General features: G+C 38.1%; 1 protein-coding gene across 3 annotated transcripts in view; it reads left to right on the forward strand.

Moving 5' to 3' along the window:
* CDH8 (cadherin 8) overlaps positions 1–22,242 on the forward strand; it is a 222,116-nt gene that overhangs the window by 158,640 nt on the left and 41,234 nt on the right. For all 3 annotated transcript variants that reach the window (XM_019488192.2, XM_019488191.2, XM_006270588.4), the window contains 2 exons: positions 14,617–14,738; positions 21,215–21,332. In XM_019488192.2, coding sequence (XP_019343737.1) covers positions 14,617–14,738; positions 21,215–21,332 — 240 coding nt within the window. The remainder of the gene's footprint in view (positions 1–14,616; positions 14,739–21,214; positions 21,333–22,242) is intronic.

Here is a 22,242-nt window from a genome sequence, read left to right on the forward strand (position 1 = left end):
TATGTCATTATTGCATTAGCAAAATGAATGAGACTGAAGTGCAAATGAGTTCCTAAGTAGAGTGACTATCAAATGGGCATTTGCACCTTGAACTAAATACTTTTTGAAGGCAAAAATGTCATTTCTTAGAAAAATAGTGTACATAATTCAGCTCTTTTGACATGAATTCACATATTATTGCTAGGCAATGCATGGCTCCAATAAAATAAGCATTTCAGATGGTTGATTTATAAGGATCTGGCTTGAGAATGGTACAAGGTGGACATAAGTCTATAATTGAACATCATGCTAGGCAGCCTCCCTGAAGCACTTAAGTAGATGGAATTTCCATCTTGAATAATTAAGTCCTTCAACGATGAGCACTCTTGGAGTTTTAACAAGGATTTAGGGAGGGAGGCACAGTAATTTCAGGGTTAGATGTAAAGGGCCATATTTTTCAAAGTGCTCAGCATACACAATGGGAACTGCTGGGTGTTGAGTGCTTCATATATATATGTATGTAGGCATCTAAGTAAGAGGACAAATCTCATATAGGCATCTAAGTAAGAGGCCATATATATGTCCTCTTACTTAGATGCCTATATGAGATTTGTTTGTTGAGATCTGGGCACTCTTGATTCAAACCCAGCATGTCCTAAATGCTGAGTTCTACAAAAAAGTGGCACCTGAACAAATCAGTCCCTAAGAGAAATCCAAGCTACCCAAAATAATAAATAAATCAAATATATACACAGACAACAATATTTTATAATATATTTATATCTAATACAAATCTTTATTACAAAGTTTTCAGTCATTTTGCCCAGCAGTAAGGAGAGGGAGAAAGTTTTCTGCAGAGTTATTTATAGTTTCATTTTATTCATGAAATCAGTTGAATCAAAAATCTAAAGTATTCCAGACATCTAGTCCTCAGTCATATCTACTTGTTGTTATTGCTGCTAGTCATTATAAAATTCCAAAGCTAATTATAATTGACAATACAATGTTGTATATCTGCATCAATACTTTATAGCCTTTTTTAATATGCATGATACATTACCATATTAACAATGTAATTGCTCTAAACTGTGGGCCTGATTCCTGACTGTGGTACTCCAGTTTTCAGGTGGTGTAGTGAGACTGATTAAAACAGAATTACTCCAACCTAAAACTCAAACAATATAGTAGTGAATCAAACCCCATGAATTTACATAGTAGATGTGTTGTGTTTGAGAGTTTCTGCTTAATGTTGCCTTCCTTTAAACTTGATTCTAGAAATATCTCATGGTAATGTGTAGAAATGAGTATTCATTATTTCTTGATAATGGCTATGATTGCGCATATTACCTCAGACAATATCAGACATGCAAAAAAGTTCTCATACCCCAGTTTTTAGTTCTGGGGTTTGGCTTTATTGGTAACTCGCATAATAAAAATCAAACCTCAGCCTGGTTGCTTCTAAGATTGCCTGAAAGACTGCTCAGGTCAGAAGGATCAGAGAGAGCAAGGGGGAAAAGAAACAGGGAGGTGTATTATTCACATCATGGTAGAGTTAACAAACAGTGGCCACAACAAATTGGTAACAGAAGTTACTTAGTTATAGTCGCTTGTGGATTTGCAATTGTTTATCCTATTAAGTTTGCAACACAACTTTTAACTTACATTATTTGGGCCTGATTCTCCCCTCCCTCGGTTTGCATGTTGATGGAATTCAATGGAGATTAACAGTTACTCCTGATTTAAACCTGAGAGAAAAAATAAGGCTCTGCTTCATATTACTATATGTTAAAATACATATTTAATTACACTTCCAGTATTTGTAACCAGTGCCATGTCTGGCTTGATGTGTGGATGGGAGAATATTGTACCATAGTGGGGCTTTTTTAAAAACTATTTATATTATCATCCATTTATTGGAAGGAGCCTGCTGCTAAGGTAGCAGGTTGAAGCATAATCAGTCCAAGCAGCTATACTAGTAATTTATTTGAATTATGTATTTGATTACTTATATTGATGTGTCACATATATCTTGGTTATGTGTCATAGTGAATATAGTGCTCACCCCAGCCAAAATTAGATGTGCAGAATAGTCTTCAAGGACATTAGTATCTAAAATCAGAGCATTTGGCAAGAAGCAAGTATCTATAATTATTATTCAACAGATCTGGAGTGTGTCACAGTCTCTGCTGAAACTGTCCCTTCTGAGATCCTTATCTAGTCCCCATGTGGCCACCCCATATGTCTACCTCACTTATGGGTGAGATCCTGTAATCCAGCTGCACTCTGACTAGGTCTCGGTGGTTGCATCCCAAGGTTGCTCAGTGAACCTGGCATCTGCTAGACTTCTCCTTCAGGATATTGTGCTGCCTCAAAACAAATAATGATTTACATTGCCAAAAAGGCACACAGCACTCAGATCAGTGAATTCAGAATAACCAGACTTATGAGTATATTGTTTTGCTTATACTTGGCAGACCCCCTCAAGCCACTAGATAGCTCTGAGTTGGTTGCAATGTCTCCTGTTCTCTTGTGGACCCCATCACTGCTCTTTTGCTGCCTCTAAATCTGTGTCGCATGGAAGCAGCTACTAACTGCATCCCTCTTTTCCTGTGCAGCCAGTCCTTGAACAGATCTCTTCTTTGACCACACTCTTCTCACCAGGATTGGGGAAGGAAGTTGTTTTTTACAGCTATAAATTCTGCCCACTTTTATTTAGAGGATGCTCCTTTTATAGGGCTTTATCTTCTCTTTCTTGTCTGGCTGCAACCCCTTTTAATATACCTCTATGCACTCAGTTGCTGCATCCAGACGAATGAGCATGTACCTGTTGCGGCATCTCAAAGCAGTTTGAGACACCACAGGTGGCACGCTGCAAATGAAAAAATGTTCCCCATGCTGCATATTTGCAGTGCAGAATCTCAAGTTGATACCAGGATTTCCTGGTAAGAAAAGAAAACACCCGGGAAAAAAGAAGTGGAGGGCGCACTCCTGGAACATACCCGGAGGCAACCAGAGGCTGGGTCCTCCAAGAAGCCACTGCAGAACCTGGCCAGAGTGTCTCTATGTTTGCCATGTGCCCCTGCTCCTCCTGCATGCTGCTTCAATGTATTGGAGCAAATACAAGCGGGGCAGCAGCCACCTGGGCCGTTGGGGCGCTCATGACCCACTGCAGGCACAGCCCCGTGGTGGTGTGGCACTGTCTGAGACCTGGGGGCTGCACATGGCAAACAGAGTTGACCCAGCCTGCCTTCAGACAGGACTGGGATGGCTCCTGCTACCACCTGGGGCTCCTGGCACTGCATGGAGGAGCCACATGCCATGGGGCCGGGTACTGAGGAAGGATTCGGGAGCAGCAGGGGCACACGGCAGGTATAGAGATGCTCTGGCTGGGTGCTAAAGCATCTCCTTGGAGGACCTAATCCCCAGGCATGGTCCAGGAGTGTGCCCTGTGCCACATTTTTCCAGGGTGTTTTCATCCCGGTATCAAATTTAGAGTCTGTGCTGCAAATATGCAGCACAAGGAACATTTTTTCATTCATGATGTGCCTCCTGTGGTGTCTCAAACTGCTTTGAGATGCCACAACAGGCACATGCTTGCTTGTCTGGACGTGGCCAGAGAGAGCAATATCAGATTTATTTAAGGACATGTGATAATTATAAAAGATATAACTAGTATTTCCCAGTTATTCAAAAGGATCTCTCAAGTCACAAAGGACTAGAAGTAATTACAACGTAACTATATGTTACACTATTGAATAACTGCAAAGCAAAGCAATGCACAATTTAATTACAGGAGAAGAAACAAAGCAGGTGCATATAAATGTTAAGTCATAGTTTGCCCTCCATTGTGAAAACTCAGATCCCATTGATTCAAACAGGAGTGTGCAAGAGCACGGGTTTAGTTTTCTTGATATATTTTGGGTCTGATTGTCATGTAGTGTGAATTAGTGAAGATCTGTTGACATCAATGTAGCTGATTTATGCCAGATGAGGTTGATTTATGCCAGATGGGCAGACTATGACTTAACATTTACATGAACCTGCTTTGTTTATTCTCCTCTTTATTCTATCTTACTAAAAGGACTATATACTACTGGAAAGGATTCCATCAACTTCAGTTGAAGATGGATCAGGATGTAAAGCAAAAGTCTATATGACTGTGTTTATTTACAGTACCAGCAAGGAATACACAAAAGATGGGTGGGCTAGGTGAAAGATCTGTATAATTGCAATATCAGAACAGACCCAGAAGTAATAACTCAACTAAAGCAAGGAGGATCTGGAGCAGTGGAAGAAGATAAAAGTTTAGACATCACAAGAGAGAAGTAGAAGAAGTTATCAGAAGCACGAAAAGTGGAAAAGCAACTGGCCTAGACAATGTACATCCAAAAATATTAAAAACAGGGAACAAGACAAGTGACATACTGCACAAAATTTGAAATACGTTATGGAAAAGGAAAACCTGTCCAATGCAGTGGACAACATCAATAATAACCTCTATCACAAAGAAGGGCACCAGTGTACCAACAACTACACCATTAACTTTATCAGTCATCCAAGTAAGGTGCTGCTTAGAATAATTTTACACAGGCTCAAGCCGCAAATAGAGACTGTATTGCAGAAAAACAAGCTGGATTCAGGTTGAGAAGAAGCAGCACAGAACAGATCTACTAGCGAATCATGTGCAAAAAGTACCACAACAACCAAAAAGAACTTCATAATTTCATAGACTTTAAAAAAGCTTTTGAAAGGGTGTGGTGAAAAGCACTTTGACTAATGACAAAGAAGCATAACATCAGTCCCACCTGTGAAAGATCAAATCAGACAAGAAGCCAGCAAATATAAACCATACTTGAAATCATAAGAAATAAGATGCAGTGGTTTGGATATGTAACAAGAAAGCGTGGCACCCTTACCAACACCATCTTGCAGGGTGCTGTGGACGGACAAAGAAGAAAAGGAAGACCTAGGGCAAGTTGGACCGCCAACATCCAAAACTGGATGGGATTAAAACTGATAGATTGTACAAGGATTGCAAAAGACCAGGAAGACTGGAGCAAAGTTATTGCTACATCAAAGGTGCCCCAACAGTTGGTGAGGCCTTGGGACTGACTGACTGGCTGGCCGGCAAGGAAATTTATAATAGGGTTAGGCAAATATCACTAATACAATTAATCTTCTTGGTCTTTATTGCTAAATTGCCCTAGGGAGTGTGTGTGGGGGGGGGGGGGAATTTTCTGTAAATTGTATATAATCCACATTTCTGGGTCATGTGCAGCCATTCTTAATCCTTTTATGGGCAAAATACAAACAACCGAAGCTGTTGAGCGTGTTGCCTGAACAAGGATACGGGTATGGCCAGACCTTCTGGTGTGGGTTGCCTTTAAGACCACTAAAAAGCCCCAAATGCTTTTTATATTAGTAGTGAAACAAAAGAACAATATAGCCCTACGGCCATATCCACGGATCTTATATGTTTGTCTGCTGCAGGAAACTTGTTTAGTTACTTTTCTTTTAACAGTGAACCACTGATCTTTGGAAGCTGTGAATTGAAATCCATCTTTTAAGTAAGTTACGTAAAACATGATCTCAAATAGTTTCTTCCCACCCCTCTGGAACTGCTCACACCAAAATATTGATCCACTTCCCTAGCAGAACTCCATCCCTCTCTCGGGAAAATATTGCTTTTCAGTAATAACAGAAGAAGAAGCCATGGATTTAGGATGGAGTATCGTGGGAGAGTTTAAAAAATAGGAGGGAGAGTATTTTACCTGGAAAATGTCATGTAAGTCACCAAATAAGAAAATGTATGAGCAAGTCACTGATTAGAATACATCAATGCATGAATCTAAATACAGCATGTAAAGTAATTGTGTTTTGGAACTGTTTATTGTTCACCTGGAGTCCATAATTACACTAAAAGAATTGCTTGGAGCAGACAATCCTTTTGCTCTCCCTCAGATATTTTTTTTTAAAGAGCATTTCCAGATTCTGGGTACAAGATACCTTTTTTCCTTCAATCTGTTCTCCTATAATACATCTTCTGGCTATGCTGGAGGTAACTACTATTGCAACATTAATTTGGAACCAGTGATTTTTTTTTTTTGCACTTGCAGCATGTTCTAAGAGGGTTTTTTGCAGGGTAATGCTGTGTTTACATTGTTTCATGGTAATTCCTCAGCTCGTTCATACATTCCTGTGCTTTTAGGAAATCTTTTCCTGGAGTAGTTATGCTTCAGAAATGATCATGACTTGAATGCCAGACTTGAATGAGCAGATCCTTTTAGAATCACTCATCACAATGCATGCAGGACAGACACAGAGTATTACAGCATTATGGGAATTCCATATTTAAAATTTGCAATATGATTTTTTTTTAAATCAGCTTGAATTGCATCTTTTTTGAATCTTTAAGATTAAATTTAGCGGTTTCACGTGGCAAAGTGCCATGCAGCGCTCTATTATATAGATAAAAGATTCCATAGAGTAAAAACAATGTGAAATTGGACAGGCTAAGGAAAGTTATCCTATGTGTAGGCTATCTGACAAAAGCCATCAGATAAAACAGATAGAGGCACAGAGAATAGATCTCTTAAAACATTACTTATTGAGCTTGCAACATGAGACAAGTGAGAGGAGCGTTCTTGTTTCTTTGTAAGTGGCAGTTTAGGTTTTTCTGCTTTACTTCCTTTGTTAGAACTGGAATTTCTCTGTGATCTGCTTCTAATTTAAAATCTTATATTAGAAATTTCAATGAGCTAAAGATGCATGAGATAGCCATTTATAAGCAGCGTGATGATAGGGAAAAAATTGTCATTTTGTGGGGCTCTACCTTTTATTCAGACATTGTTTACTTTTAGTTAAGGGAAAATACAATTTGCAACTATTTAAGCAGAACACATGTAATTTCTGATGATTTAATTACCTAAAGAGGAGGGAAAAAACCCAAACAGGGAAACCTGATCTGGATAAAGGAGATATTCAAATGTACATATTTTTGCAGCTACTTGTATTTTCAGTGAAGACATATGTTTCAACAGTGGATGAATCTTTAGCTACCTTTTGCAGCTCCTATGCACTATGCCTACTGTAGTAGAGTGTTTCTAATTTCTTGCGGTATCATTGTTACATTCTTCATCAAGTGTTTGTGACAGATTCCTTTTTAGATTTTGTTTTGTTTTATTAGATTCAGCACGCTCACTGTCTACTATTCTGTAAGTGCATTTATATATGAAATGAATCTGAAGCAATAAACTCCGGTGCTTATCACACCAGGGTTCATTGCTCCAGGGTGTTGCATCTTCATAAGTGTCTAGCATCACTGCACATTGAGCCAGGTTGGAGGTTGGAGCTCCCAAGGGTTAGCCTGCCAACCTGGAGCTGCTCCAACCTGGCTCACTGTGTTGTACAGGGGCTGGCTGGGGCACGAGGGTGTTCCAGTGCAGGGCAAGACAGCAGACAGACCCGCACTGAAGCACCCTCATGCCCAGACATCCCCATCATCCTCTACATAAGAACTCCGCTGCAGGAATTTGAATTTACAAGTAATATCCTGCAGCAGAGTTAATTAGTTTCCTGCAGCCTAATAGGGGTGCACGTGTAGATGTTGAGACTTTACTGCAGAGCTAATTAGGCAGCTCTGCAGTAAATGTCTTGTGAAGATGTGCCATATAGGTAGGTATACTGTATTTCATAGGGAGGATTGGGGCCCTTTGATGCTACCATCATGCAAGTACTAATAATTAACACCAAATCATATCTAGACTAATACATAATACTTGAGCCATAATGTTTTCAACTTAACTGTAATTTCTATTTTTCAAATGATGAGCAAACTGTTTTGAATATAATAAGAACTAACACAGATATTCATATAGCCCTCAACTGGCATTTGGACAAAATCCAAAAAGATAATGTTTGGAGATTTTGAAAGATTTGATTAGGTTTGGTCCGCTTGTTTGTTTGTTTGCTCATTTTACTTTTTATCTCTTTGCACCTTTTGTGTCAAGTCCTATAATTCTTTTTCATCCTTCCTTGAGTAAATTTGCCATCAAGACTAATGGATCATTATTTTCTAAACAACAGGTACTGAATTTGGCCTATATTTTTTCAAGCAAAAGTCTGAAAAATGTTGAAGTCTGGGCAGGAAAAATTAGGAAAAAGTGAAAAAAAAGCCCCCAAAACATGTTTGCATGAGATTTCTAGAGCAGCACGTTTCAGAATCTTCTGGTTCAGACAAATCTTAAACTTGCGCATCTGAACTCAATTGAACCTTATAATATTTTCAAGTTCACCGATTACTAATTGGTTCCACTCATTCCTTTCCATTGAGTCATCCTTTCCCAATGTCTGTCTTGTCAGAGTGAGGAATCAGGCTGTTTTAATCAGTGACCAAACTTAGAAGCATATTGGGCCTACAGATCACAAGTAGTAGTGGCAACTACTAATTACATGGAAAGAGCTAAAATCTGCAGAAAGAATAGACGTGTCTGGGCACTTAATTTGCATGTAGAGTCACTGTGATTGCATGTTTACTTGTGACAACTCTGCCTACAGCTGACCAACTAGATGTAATCCTATGGAAAATCAGGCCCTTAAATGCAGCTCTTCCATTTCAATTATACTTAATTTACAGACAAAGCCATTACTTTTCTAAGTGACAGCTCTGGTAACTCACTTGGGTTGTAAGAATCAAGCTGAGCCTTTCCTTGTTGTGCATCATCATCATCGATGATAAACTTTTACAAGCCAAATTAGGTCCTTAGTGAAAACTGCTCTATCTCATTATCTTCCAGTGATATTCTGTGACACTTGTGCAATCTCACACCTTTTAATGGTTTTGCATAGGAGGAACTGATTGGAGCTTAAGTGAACAATTCTGTAGCTATAACTGAAGGAACAGACTATCTCCCTTAGCCGTATTGACTTTGCATGTTCAGTGGCAGGAAAAGCAATACAAGCTTTATTTTTGTCACTAAACGCAACAGAAATTATGCTTCATACATATAAAGGAAATATTTTACACATTATCGTTTCACATTGAAACAACTTTAGTCTTTTTTAACAGGAAATGGGGAGCCTACGAATATGATGAAATTGCCGACAAGGGCAGGTTTGAACTTGAACATCAAATAAATTGCATATAAGAGCTTTGCCAGTGAGAAAAGTACATGTTGTATGTGCTTAGGGTAGTCACCAGCACATCCCCAGAATACAGAATATCTCCTTGGGGAGGAGTGGGACCAATCAGCTGTGAGGGGCAGAGCCACCACCTCCTCAGCCAGTCAGCAGTGAGGGGTGGGGCCACCAGACCCCTTGGCCAATCAGCAGCAATGGGTAGGGACACCAGAAAAGGCCACCTCCCTCCTTCCCTGGCTGGCTCGGAACCTGCTGCTCCTGGCAGTGTACCACCCTACCTCTCGGCACAGGCAATAGAAGCACGAGGGCAAATGGTTGATATTTAATTCCACCAGTTAAGTGAAAAAATGACTTTTTGCAGTTTGTTCCTCATTCAGAAATGGACAGGGGACACAGGATTTTAAAACGTGACAGACTGGTATGAAACAGGACCAGTGGCCACCCTTTATGTGCCACAATGGAAACTTGAAAGCAGTGTTCCTTATTCTGTATCCCTAATGATTTGCACCATTTTTTATACTGTGTTAGTTTATTTTGACTATTGTAATAGAGATATTTTTTGCTAATTTATGCTTACGTGAAAGGCACAGATTATAAATAAAAACTCAATGAAGGGTGTTACAATCAGATAGTATGGTACATTCACCATGACCATAATTGGTTAGCTACTTTCAACAATATTTTAAGCCCTCAGATCTCTCTTCCTCAACTGACAGTATATTTCATTGTAGTCTGAAGAAGAACCCAAATAAGAGGTGAATATCCCCTTGTTTGGAGATTTCCTAGCCAGTTGGGTCTCTCTCTAGTGTTTAGCAAATTAATTTTTTTAATGAATTCTCATCAAGTTTCTAATTATAATATCTTTAAATGTAATGTTTGTATTTCAGATGAAAGACAAACATTTTGGGGGCAGTCATAAGGGACATGAATAATTTCTTTAGAAGCTTATCTAATTAATTACATTCCTCTGTAATGTCTTTAAAATTTGAACTGCCATCAGTCCATTAATTTAGATAAAAGTAAATCTTTAGTGTTTAAATATGACACTAGTGCTGAGAATTCTGATAAGCCAGTGCATTCATTGTTTATGTATTTATCAAGTTAAGATAAAAAGAATGTGCTTAAAATGTTTGAGGTTTACAATTTGCATAGTAATATTTTTAAATACAAATATATTATTAATTCACTGCATAAATATGCACAGTGCATGAGTGGTAAACTAGAGTCATCTGATTATATGTGAAATCATATGATGTATTGCTTTTTATGCACTTCTGATAGGCAACTCTTTTTGACCCATAACTTATTTCTACCAGAATACTTTCTAAACTACCAACTGCAAGGGGCTTCAAATAGTACTCATTTAAGGTCAGATGTCTTGTAAGCCCACATACAGTAGAGAACTGGAAATATTGTATTTCAAGTGGACACACAGCATTTGCTTCTTACCCTAATAGGTTTGGTTATATCATATTTTTAAAACTTCAAACAGATATTTTATACTGTTTCAGATATATTTTAGTCATTTTCTGAATGTGTCTAAATTAATTTGCCTTTTTTCCCTGAGGAATGTGCATTGAAAGTTCTGGCATTTAGGGGCAGAAATTACACACAAACCAGTGTAAGTGATTGGAATCTAGTTTAAACCTGTAACAGAACAGAAGTTCAGTGCATGGAAACTGGTTCCAAAATGGCCAAACCTGGTTTAAGATACACCTGGATGGATGCAGGACCAGACTTAACTGATACTTAGGTTAAACCAATCTTTCTAACTTCTGTCCTATATCTCCTTCTTACTCAAGCTACCTCAGCATCCCAGGATGATTTGTGGCCCCCAGCAAGCCCCGCTCATGGGGCGTCCCACTGGAACATGGCTCACACTCTGCTGCTCCAACCCAGAGCCTAGCTAGGCCTGTCACCGAAATGACGCAGCAAAGTCTCATCCCTCCCTCCCCTGCTTGCACCTGTCAGCCCTATGGGGCACTGGGGAGGAGGACAGTGGGGGAACAGAACCCCCCACCCCAGACCCACCCAAAGGGAACCCTTCCTCCCCCATGTGGCAAGGTGGATGCTCAGCTCAGCTCAGCTGCTGCCACAGGAGGCATGAGGAAAAGAGTCCCCTGAGCCAGTGTCACACCTGCGTACCCAGGCATAGGGAGTATGGGGGGAGCCCTGCACTTCAAGAGACTTCCCCTGGCCTGGCCCAGGGCCCCCCAGCCCAGGACTGATCTGCTTTGAGGAGCCAGGGGGAATCCCCTTTCCCCCTCCCCCACTTAGCTGGAGCCAAGGGGAACTCTCCCTCCCTCCCCTTCCCAACATGACCGGCCTGTTCAAGGGAAGGGGTGGGGGGAGTCCCCACAACTCCCCAGGGCAGGACAGCCTGGGGTTGGGGAAGGCCAGGGGTAGGCCCCTGAGGCATGGAGCTCCCCTTCCATGGGCAGACACCCAACTTGGGGGCTGGCACCAGGACGGGAGCTCCTTTCCCTGCTGCAGGGGGACAGCAGGGGGTTGGGGGCATGTGCTGAGCATCCAATCAGGGATGGCCCTCACTTGACTAGACTGGGAAATGGATGTCAGGCTGGGATGTGTGCTTGAGCACTGCCCCCTCCCCCCCGTTTCTGGCCTGGGCCAGTGCAGGCCTCTGCCTGCCTTTCCCAAGGGAAAATTGAGCATGAGTTCAGTTTGTTATTGGCTCAATCTACACACTTAGTAAAACCTGTGAAGATTGTATCAATTCCACCTTGGGCTCTTTGACTGTATGTACCTAGCCTGAAAGTCCTGGAACTGCTGCTGCTTGCTTTACAGGTGGAGGGACACAAAATACTGTTGTTCCAAACACACAAGATGGAAAACAAAATTCAAAGGATGTGGTTTAATTAGGTCACTAATGTATTAATATAACTCATCTGGGAATTACCAGTAACTCCTTGCTGAGGATTAATCATGGTTACTTTTTAAATAATTTCCACTATGTCTAGGGTTGCTATTAGGCCTCTGCTTTTTCACAGCTGGTCACCAGACCACTTATGGAGCAACCAGTTCTCCTCACACGAGGGTAAAGATGTTAGGGAAGAGTTGTCTCAACTTTATTCATCAATTTCTTTAGTGCATAACTTTCCTGAAGATCATTTACAACTCTACTTTAGTGGAGAACAGGTCTCCTGTAGAATGATTACCTTCATTCTGTTAAATTGCAAAAAAGTGAACCTTACCTCCTGTATATCACTAAGTCCTTCAAACCTGCCATAAGGGGGAAAAAACAAAACACATGTCTATGTCAGTCTGTTCATAAAGGGAAAATTGCCTCCTAATTCCAAAAGATAACTACCATGATTCCTACAGTAGGCCACAAAAGCTGGTCTTACACTAATCCCATTGGTAATTTTTTAATATATAATTCGAGAGGAGTCATTTGATTTCTTTGCCATTTAATGTCCATGCTGTTTAAAGAATATTACTTATTTAGAGGACAAAAAGTTCTTAGGCCAAATTCTACCTTTAAATCTACTTTTGCAACCCTATTGACATCAATGGGTTACAGGACAGGATAAAATATGACTATTGGATACTACTATATTTATTAAGAAGGGAATATGAATTAGTGGTTAGAGGAAGAAGTTTCTTGGTAACTTCTATATACTTTTTCCTTATATTTACATCAGTTTCTATTGATAGCTGGTACTTGCCCCATAAGTGCAAAGTGCTCTGCTTCCACTATCATTAGAAATCAGTGGAAATTTCAGTACCTTTTTGGATTGATCCCATATCCTCTCCGTGGCTCATTTGACCTATTCTGTAATTATATGTTTTACAGCGATATTCTGAGAATCAAAGACCATTTGAAAAGTGGTTAGAAATTCTGGGATGACAGGTGCTTTAAAAAAGAAAAATATGATTTCTAACACCAGTGTTCCTATTATGACTAAAACCCAGAGGTGCCTGGCCAGAGGGTCTTGCCCCTCCACTCAGGGTCATACCAATAAACACATTTGGGGTCAGGAAGGTATTTTGCCCCCTGAACAAATTCAAATTGGTAGAGACTATAAGGGTTTTTGTCATCCTCTATAGCAGAGGCTGTGGCCCTCTTCCTTGGATCTCTTAAGTGTATTTTAACAACCCTTGCAGTAGCAGGACACTGACCACCATTGTCTCTGTGCTTTACCTGGACCAGGTTAGGGTACTATGCCCTTTTGGCTGAGTGACAGGATAGACTGTGTCATTTTAGTCATATGTTAGACAAGAATTTGTATGGGATTCTTTAGATAGGTATGATTCTACTTCAGGTAAGGGGTTGGACAATTGGACTAGATGACTTGCAGAATTTCTTTCTAGCCCTTTTTTCTAGGAATGTATGGCATCTCATATACTTATTAGTGAAGTTTCCATCATTTTCATGGAAGTCTGCCTGTTCTTTACCTACTGTTGTCTGAAAAGAACTGATCCCAGAGTACTTATTTGGACCAAACTTTTACTTAGGTCAGTTGGTACTTTGCAAGTCAGGCCTGGAGTTGGACATGCGGTTCTCCAAAGCCCTGGCGTGATTGAAACTAATATGGATGTAAATTATGTTAAATGCCATTACTTAATAAACAGATTTTGGATAGGGTTACTGATACAGGAATATCTAGGTTACAGTAAGTTTTTTCTAGCCATTATAATAGCTCTATAGTCTGTTTCCATTTCAGTGTCATGTGTACATGGTTTAGGAAACAATGTCATAAAAAGATTCTTCCAAATTTTTTTTAATAGTATTTAAAATAAAATAAATTGACCATAGATTTGGATAAAAGCAGAACCCTGGTTGTTGCTCTAGCTTGTCTTTCCATTCAGCTTACCAAGGTTATTTCACAATGGCATGATGAACTCCTTTATGCAACATAGCTTAATGTTAGAAATTATGGGCTTTTATTTCAGCAAGATAACTTCATAAGCCACTTCTCTGGTCAACTGTAAATGAATCAGACTGCCTTAAGAGTCCAAAGTAATCTCCAGTTCTACCTATGTCAATCCTGCAATCCATCTTTCTCACAATTTGGGGTCTCAGCATTAATTGTATTTGCAATGAAGAAATAATAGATGTGCAGTCAGAACAACTAATAGAGTAAAATGCTCTGTGCTCTGCCAAAGATAAACAAAGAAATAAATCTATGTTGTTTACAGCCTTCTTTTTCCATGTATAATGGACTTTATCAATAAAACAATACAAACTTCATCAAAGAAAAATCTACCAATTTAGTCTGAGAAGGTCTTCATTGAGCTAATCTCCAACAATTGCTGTTTGCAATAGGGATTTATTCGCTTTTTTTCCTCCATGAAATACTGGCCATCCTTCGTTATCTTCTGCTCCGATTGTACAATTCATTGAGGACAAAGCAGCCCAATTAAGTTAAGATTGAGAATGGGGATACTACACATTGCTGTGTATATATAGTGGGCCCTTTGTGCCATCAGTCCCAAATGAAATATGCTTACTTTTTATGCTATGTTTTCTTCTCTTAGGGAACCACAGTCAAGTATCCCGAGTGCCTGTTGCTATCAAAGTTCTGGATGTTAATGACAACGCTCCTGAATTTGCATCAGAGCATGAAGCCTTTTTATGTGAGAATGGGAAGCCTGGACAAGTAAATATCTCCATGTTGTTGATGTTTTGCAATTGTTTGTAAATTCTCCCTATTATCTGTCAAAAATGAGAATTGTATCATATCTCCAAATCACTTTTATTTTTTGTAAGGGATGACTTGTTGATATGATATCCCTATATCTCAACACACTTCCCTATGAGCTGCTATTAATATTCACTTAGGATATTCATTATGTTTATGGATAATAAGATTAATGAGGTACGAAGTAGAGGTGGGTAGTTTGGGTCCTGACACTGTAAGGTGTTGAGGGCTTTGAAATCTCATTGATTTCAGGAGCAATTAAGGGAGCTTAGTACTTCATCAGATGGTGTCCATGAGTAGGAGAAAATTATGATTCACTGTGAAGCTCAAGTTCAGATCTCTCAATTATGGTGAACTTTACCCCAACTTTGTTAGGTAACAACAGTTCCTGTGTCCCACCTGTGATTAATGTCTGTCTCAAGAGTTTAGCTAGTGTGATAATCCATTCTTCTAATCTTTACAGTTCCTGGATTTCTGTTGCTTAAAAATATGATACGCTATGGGATACAAGAGAAAACCTTACATGAAAAGATAGAAACCTATAGTTGGGATCATGAAGTGAAGTTGGGAGTTGATGAATTTGGGGTTTGTGACATCACTTAATGTTGTACAGTGAAAATTGGTGGGCCACATGATGTGCTGATATGTTAATTTTGGTGAAATAAGAGAGTCTTTACAATGGTCACATAAATTTAGTTAGGTTTCAGAAGCAATGCTTAAACTGCAGGTTCTTCCAACTAACTCCAGCCTCCAAAGGTTTTACATTGTGTCTCTATTTAAGTACAAGTATGCAGATTCATGTGCAATATGAACTATATGATAAAACATGACAGTTTTTACAAAATGATACAGCATAATTGAAATGTAATAATTTCTGTCCGGTTTGTGAAGCACTGTATTTTACAGAACTCCACTGTTTTTCAACTACCTAATTTATTTCTAGATAGTGACATTTTAATTTAAATAAACAGCAGCTGACAGCATGACACTAGAGTTGTTAATCCAACTATTCTTGTGCCTCATGTGGGTGTTAGGCATTAAATTCACTATTTGCCAAAGCAGCTTACCTGACAATAGAGTCAAAAATTGTTTTCTTTGGTAGTATCAGTACTACATGACAACCTTTTTCTGCCAAGATTTGATTGTTGCAAAAGATCAGTGTTTTGACCTTCCAGCACCATTTTTAACATAGATGTTACAAATGCCTCATTTGCATTGTAAACACTGTTCATAACCACTGAAGAGAAGATAATTGACAAACATCTTGTTATATAGGGACTTTTCTTTCCATTGAGTCAATTTTATTATTGGCACTTAAGCTTCATACTTTCAGAGTGTATTTTATATTTCCATTAGTTTTGTGTTCTATGTTATACTAGGCTCAATGATTACTCTCCGCGTGAGAGTATGGATGGCAGCAAGAGGTAGGGGATGAGAAAGGTATTGCATGGAAATGTCAGTGTTTATCCATGTAAGCATTCATACTACACTGGAGCTGGCTGGAAATCAGTGAAAATTTGTCATATCCTTCCCTCCCTTTCTCCTCCTTCTCTCTACCAGACCCCTCCCCATTTAGATTTTTCAAAGGGAATTTCAGTTAGCTAGTCAAAAGCCAGTCATAAAAATATGCCTGAAATTTTTGGAAGTATGATAGAGAAAAATCACCAACATGTTGTTCATCAAGCTGCATACTGCCTGATCAGCACTGTGCCAGTGACATCTACCCAGATGAGAGCCTGAGAAACCATCGACACACTAAATGTTGCTAATTGTTGCTGAGTATAAAACTCTCACCAGGAACTATATACCATATGGCCTTGTTCCGCCCTTTTAGGTGCCCGGTTTAATCGGCACTTAGGGCCCATGTAGATATCCAGTGAACAGTGTGCCGTTCAAACAAGTGTATGCTTTGCAAGCCCCACTTCATACTGAGATCTCAGAATCTACATTGGTTGGCTTCTAACATCATACTTAGCTCAGAATCTGCATTCAAATTTTAGAATTAAATAGATTGATAAATCAAAGTTCACCATTAAAAATATAGCTGAAGTAGGGTTAATAATACATCTCCCAGACATAAATAGATTAGCATGGGAAAATGATCACCCTTATAGGTAAAAGCTAAGCCCTAAATTGGCTGGTCCTTTCAAATTCTAAAGCTGAACGTTGCATGTAAAGAAAGGGTGCAATTGCTTTATACTATTTCAGTATATTTACATTTGCAGTTTAACTTAAATGTAAGTTCAAATTGAATTTGAATCACCTTAAGGGAGAAGATTACATCTGAACCTTTTATAAACCTTATTTGCAGTCCCTAAATATATTGACTGAACCATCTATTACAGTTCAGTGTTCCAAGTGTTCTATTTTGGGTCCTGATATAATTGAGAGTGGCAACCGCGGCTGCTGGTGACGCGACAGAATGTATTAAAAACTGTTGATGTATAACATTGCCAGATGTATTTTCTTTGCTACTATTCTGACTATAACATCAGAATACAAAACTTAAAGCTGGGAGGAAAAGTGTGCACATGTATGTGCATCTTTGTGTATGTGTGTTCATTTTTAAGAACTCTGCATATTTTTACGTACAACATGAATTGCCAACAAAAAGTATTTTAGCTAGTTTTACAAAGGGAAAAAAGTAACTTATTGTTAAGCTAAAGCATATACACTCCTGTTAGTATTAACTTATGCTGCATAATTGGAATTTGCTAACCCTAGCAAGCTCAGTCATTGTTTGTGTGGGCTAGTTTAAAATAGAATACAACTTTCTACTAAGCCCTGTGACTATTTATCTCCACCATACTACTTTCAGTTTTTGTAAAAGAGTGCAACGTCCATAAAAGCAGATGGATCACGTCCACATGGGAAGTCCATCCAACTGGACTTCCTATGTCTCACTGCCCAGACCTGATTGGGTCTTGCTGCCCAGGCCTGAATTAATTATACTGAGCATAATCCAGTTGCGCACCACTGTGAATTTTCAGGGTAACTCAGCTGACCCACAAAATGTGATTGAACAGCATACTTTCTGTTAAAGTTTTGGAGTTTGGGGTATTATACTCATGAAAGTGTAGTTGTACTTTGTGAAATCTCATTGCCTCCCATTTTCACTTCTGTTCTACTGATGTAAAGTTTTCTAATCACAAAGAGCTGTATTCAGTAATGCTGCAGACTCTAGTGTGTTTAGAGTATAATTAAGTTTATATTTAAATCATGGCAGAAATAGGTACAATGTATAAGAACTTATAGTTGATACTTACTTTTCTGTATAATTCACTGCTATTACATTGATAGTAGTTTGGAAATGCTAGGTATTTTAGGAAATGGTAGCAAATTTTAGGCATTTGTGGTTCTGCAGAATTGTACTATAAGGATGCAGAATATAATGTTGAAAGGTCCTTTGGGATATTCTAATTATTATTTTCAGTCCAGATATACCTGTTAAGACATGCTGATTTAGTGCTCTCATCCTAAGTATAGATACATATTCAATGATATGAATGAGCTTTGTTAATAGAACATCAAGGTAAAAATTTTACATGGGAAAATATCAGAAAATTCAGGATTGAGCAAAGTAAAGGGTACTAACCTTAATACTGCTGCTGACATACATGCATTGCAGTAAGTCAGTTCTCAAACTATAATTTATGGAGATCCTATTTGTGCTTTGTATTACCAATGGAAAAGGAAGAAATTTATCTGAGGGGTAGAGAGGATAGTTCACCAACAAAAGTCTCTAGTATGTTATGAACCACAAAATGAGAGCCAGAGAACTGCTGCCAGTGTCTTTTATTACATGATCACACAACACTGAGCAATATGACATGCTCATCAGCACAGTAATAAAGAGAAGGTACTAAAAGTTTTTGGGCTTTTTTCCTACCACAGAGACAAACATATGCAGTAGTTTCATATTAGTGCATATATGTTATGTGCTTATAAAAGCCTTATTGTAATGCATGCACACAAAGGAGGAGAGAGGTTGCTATGGGAACACCAACTTAATTTTTTGTCTTCTGCATGTAAACAACCGTAATATTTCACTAGCTGTAATATTGTATTTGCATATATGTTTTAGGCATTTTGAAGAAAAATAATAATTTGATAACCTGGAGGGTTGTAAGAAAGGATGAGGAGGAAGAATTGCAATGTAAGGCATAGGTGTCAGTGGAGAGTAAGATGCATCCATGCTGTTTGAAAACTCACATAAACATGCAGACGTGCATGTGCCCACTCATTCCACTTCTCTAAGATTTCCAATCTAAATAATAAACTATCCTAATCTTGCAGAGTTTCCAGGAGCTGAAAAGCCCTTGGCTGTATGGTTGCTCACTTGTGACTTATCTGTTATATAAATTGAAACCCTAGAGACAGTTCAAGCAATAATTAGAACTAATTCTCTCACATAAAATTGGTGAGAATTACCACTTAAACAATCAGCAAATATTTAAATGGCACAGTCATGTCATAAATTGCACTCATGCATACTTGACCACCTAAATTTCCCTATGCTCAATAATCCATACCTTCAGGACTACTTCCTATCACGCTGTAAATCTTTACCTTTGAAAAAGACATGATTCAAAACAAAAACTCAATTGTTTTAATCTTTACATGAAAATTTGGATTTCTGCTGTAATTTCAATGGCTTAAAAAGTAGAATGAAAATATTTGGCCATGGTCAAAATATAGGTTTAAGGTCTTGATATCTTACAACCCTCAATTGGAACTTAAAACCTTTGGAAAGAAAAAAAATCACCGTTTTGTGCCAGGAGGTCCCATGATCTGATTGGCAAACTATTTTATAGAAGAAAATATTATTTTAGGCTATTTTCAAGTACTTTTTGCTTCCTTTTCAAATCCATCCATTTGAAATCATAACAAGTTGGCAACCTATCATTGCCAACATAGAGATGTAAAAGTTAATACATATACTAATATATAAACCCTCCACATTATTTTTCATAATGTTTCTGGACTGTACAGGATACAGAATGGCATGGGTAATGAAGGCATCACAGGTTTTTTGCTTATAAACTTTAACATCTGGATGAAGTGTTATTGATGGGCCTTAATCCAAATCTACATAAATAAGTGCCTTTTATTTAATATCTTGCTATTTGTCCTATTTGGTTATCTATTTTAAGAGAGCTTTTAATTCCTGCTTTCAACTTTGGTAGAAAAAAAAAGGGGGAGAGTGATAATGAATATTATAATGTATGTGATATGTAGTGTTAGATGCTAACATTTGTAATAATGTACTTTCCCTCACTGAGACATTCTTGTTTTCCTAAAAATGATGATTTAAAAACTATATCCTTCTCCAATATGGATTACAGGATGATTCATATACACTTCTGTGTATTATACATAAAAAGTGCTGCCCATGCAGATCATTTTAAAATGTTTGGAACATATTGTGATTTTTAAAAAATCCCTTCCAAATTTGTCTAAGATCACATGCTATATTCTGGAGCACATGCAAAACCTGTGAAGTTTGTTGTGTTAAAATGCACCTGGTTTTCCATTTTTTATCGTGCAAGAATTGTCAAGCTTTATATAAAAAGCATAAACATTGTCTGCTTTCTGAAAAAGGAATTTCCTCCACAACTCCATGAACTCTAATTATGTGCTCAGATTTCCATCTAACTTAAAAGAAAAAAAAACGACCAGTAACCTGATATTAGACATACAGAATTTTAAATCAAAAGGTAATCTTCATGTTTATTCAACAGAAAAAAACAAAACCACTTGGTAAGATGGTTTGGAGGAGAAGGGAGATGAAGGTGTTGTCCATATCTCTCGGCATGACTCTGAGCCAAGAATATTCCAAAACAAGAAAAACTCATATATGCAACTCACACACGGTTCTTTTATTAGACCAACTTAAATACTTAATAAAAAAATAATACTTAAATAATAAGAGATATCCGATTCACCCAAAGAACTTTGTCCGCCTATGTCCTTAGACCAACACGGCTACAACCTACACCCCTATATGCAAGTCATACCTTCAAGTCAAAATCCCTCCCCATTTTTTCTTTTGCAGAATAATACATTATTATGCTCTCACACTTGGAGTTACTGTGTCTGACAAGTTATTTGGAGGCAGCCAAGACTTTGCTCATTTTCTGCTTGCCATTTTCTGGGACAGGTTAAATAGGAAATAGCCCTCATATTTTTGTATGCATTGGCCTAAGTTCTGTGTAGTTCATACAGGAGTGTAAATGATGGTCCTTTTTAGTCTTGTGAAATCACAGCACTAGCCAGATAATGTCTGTAGCACTAGAATGAAATGCCTTTTACAATGCCCAACAGAAATGTGCAGTATATTTATATTTAGCAGGTTAGTTTTTCAAACTAGATGCTGCTGCTCAATACAACCTGTAAAGAGCCTATAAATTTTATGTAACCTTTTTCTATTGCAGATAATTCAGATTGTTAGTGCTGTTGATAAAGATGACCCTAAAAATGGACATTTTTTCCTATATAGTCTTCTTCCTGAAATGGTCAACAATCCAAATTTCACTATCAAGAAAAATGAAGGTAAATATAAAATGTATGTAATGGTATGCTGCATAACTTACTTTATTTCTGTTTTGCATTGCTTTGTTGACTTCCATTTGCTTTGCCAATTTGTCCCTTGAGCAATTAGAATGTGGCTTATCTGTCTAATGGTACCATAATTACATCTCTCCAGCTATTTCCAGTATCTGTGCAGTAGATAAGAAAAGTAAAATGAACACTGAATTTAGATCCACAGAACAATTCACTCTCTTACAGAAAACTTGAAAGGATGGATTTAATTCCTGTTCTAGTTCTGTTCATTTTAAGATCTCAAAGATATATTGTAAAACGAGAGTTTTGAAACCACATTGATAAATAAATATTGAACCTACATTGGCTCACATCTCCTTGGGAGCATCTAATTAAATGTTTACTAAATCCCCAAATGGAGACAAATTTTAAGTCAGCTTGGTGTCTGTATAGAGATTCTGAAGTATTACAGTTAAGCATGTTTAACTAGGATGAAAAAAATGTTAGGTCAGCATAGTCTTGAAGGGCACTTTGTATTTATATTACTGTTTCAGAGGAAGGGCATAGTTTCAGCTTGTAATACTATAGAAGTGGAATTTCATTCATGGTGGAAGAAATGTAGAAAATAAATTTGATCCATTTTACTATTGCTGAAAAATAAATTTAGACTGATCCTTTTTCTTGGCTTGCAGCCATACTTGAAGGTCATAAGGAAATCATGGGAAATGATCAGAGTTATTCTATAAATAGTGCCAATGTATTTGTATTTGCAATTATTTATACGTTGAGGAAACATTTCTTTTTTATAATATTGCATACTATTTGGGAATCTGGGTAAAGTACAGTCTCATATTTCATATACGTGCAAGAACAATGAAGGAAATCATAACATGCAAGTCAGCCTTGCTAGTATTAATAT

The sequence above is a fragment of the Alligator mississippiensis genome, chromosome 10 (assembly GCF_030867095.1).
Source record: "Alligator mississippiensis isolate rAllMis1 chromosome 10, rAllMis1, whole genome shotgun sequence".
NCBI classification, from domain to species: domain Eukaryota; kingdom Metazoa; phylum Chordata; order Crocodylia; family Alligatoridae; genus Alligator; species Alligator mississippiensis.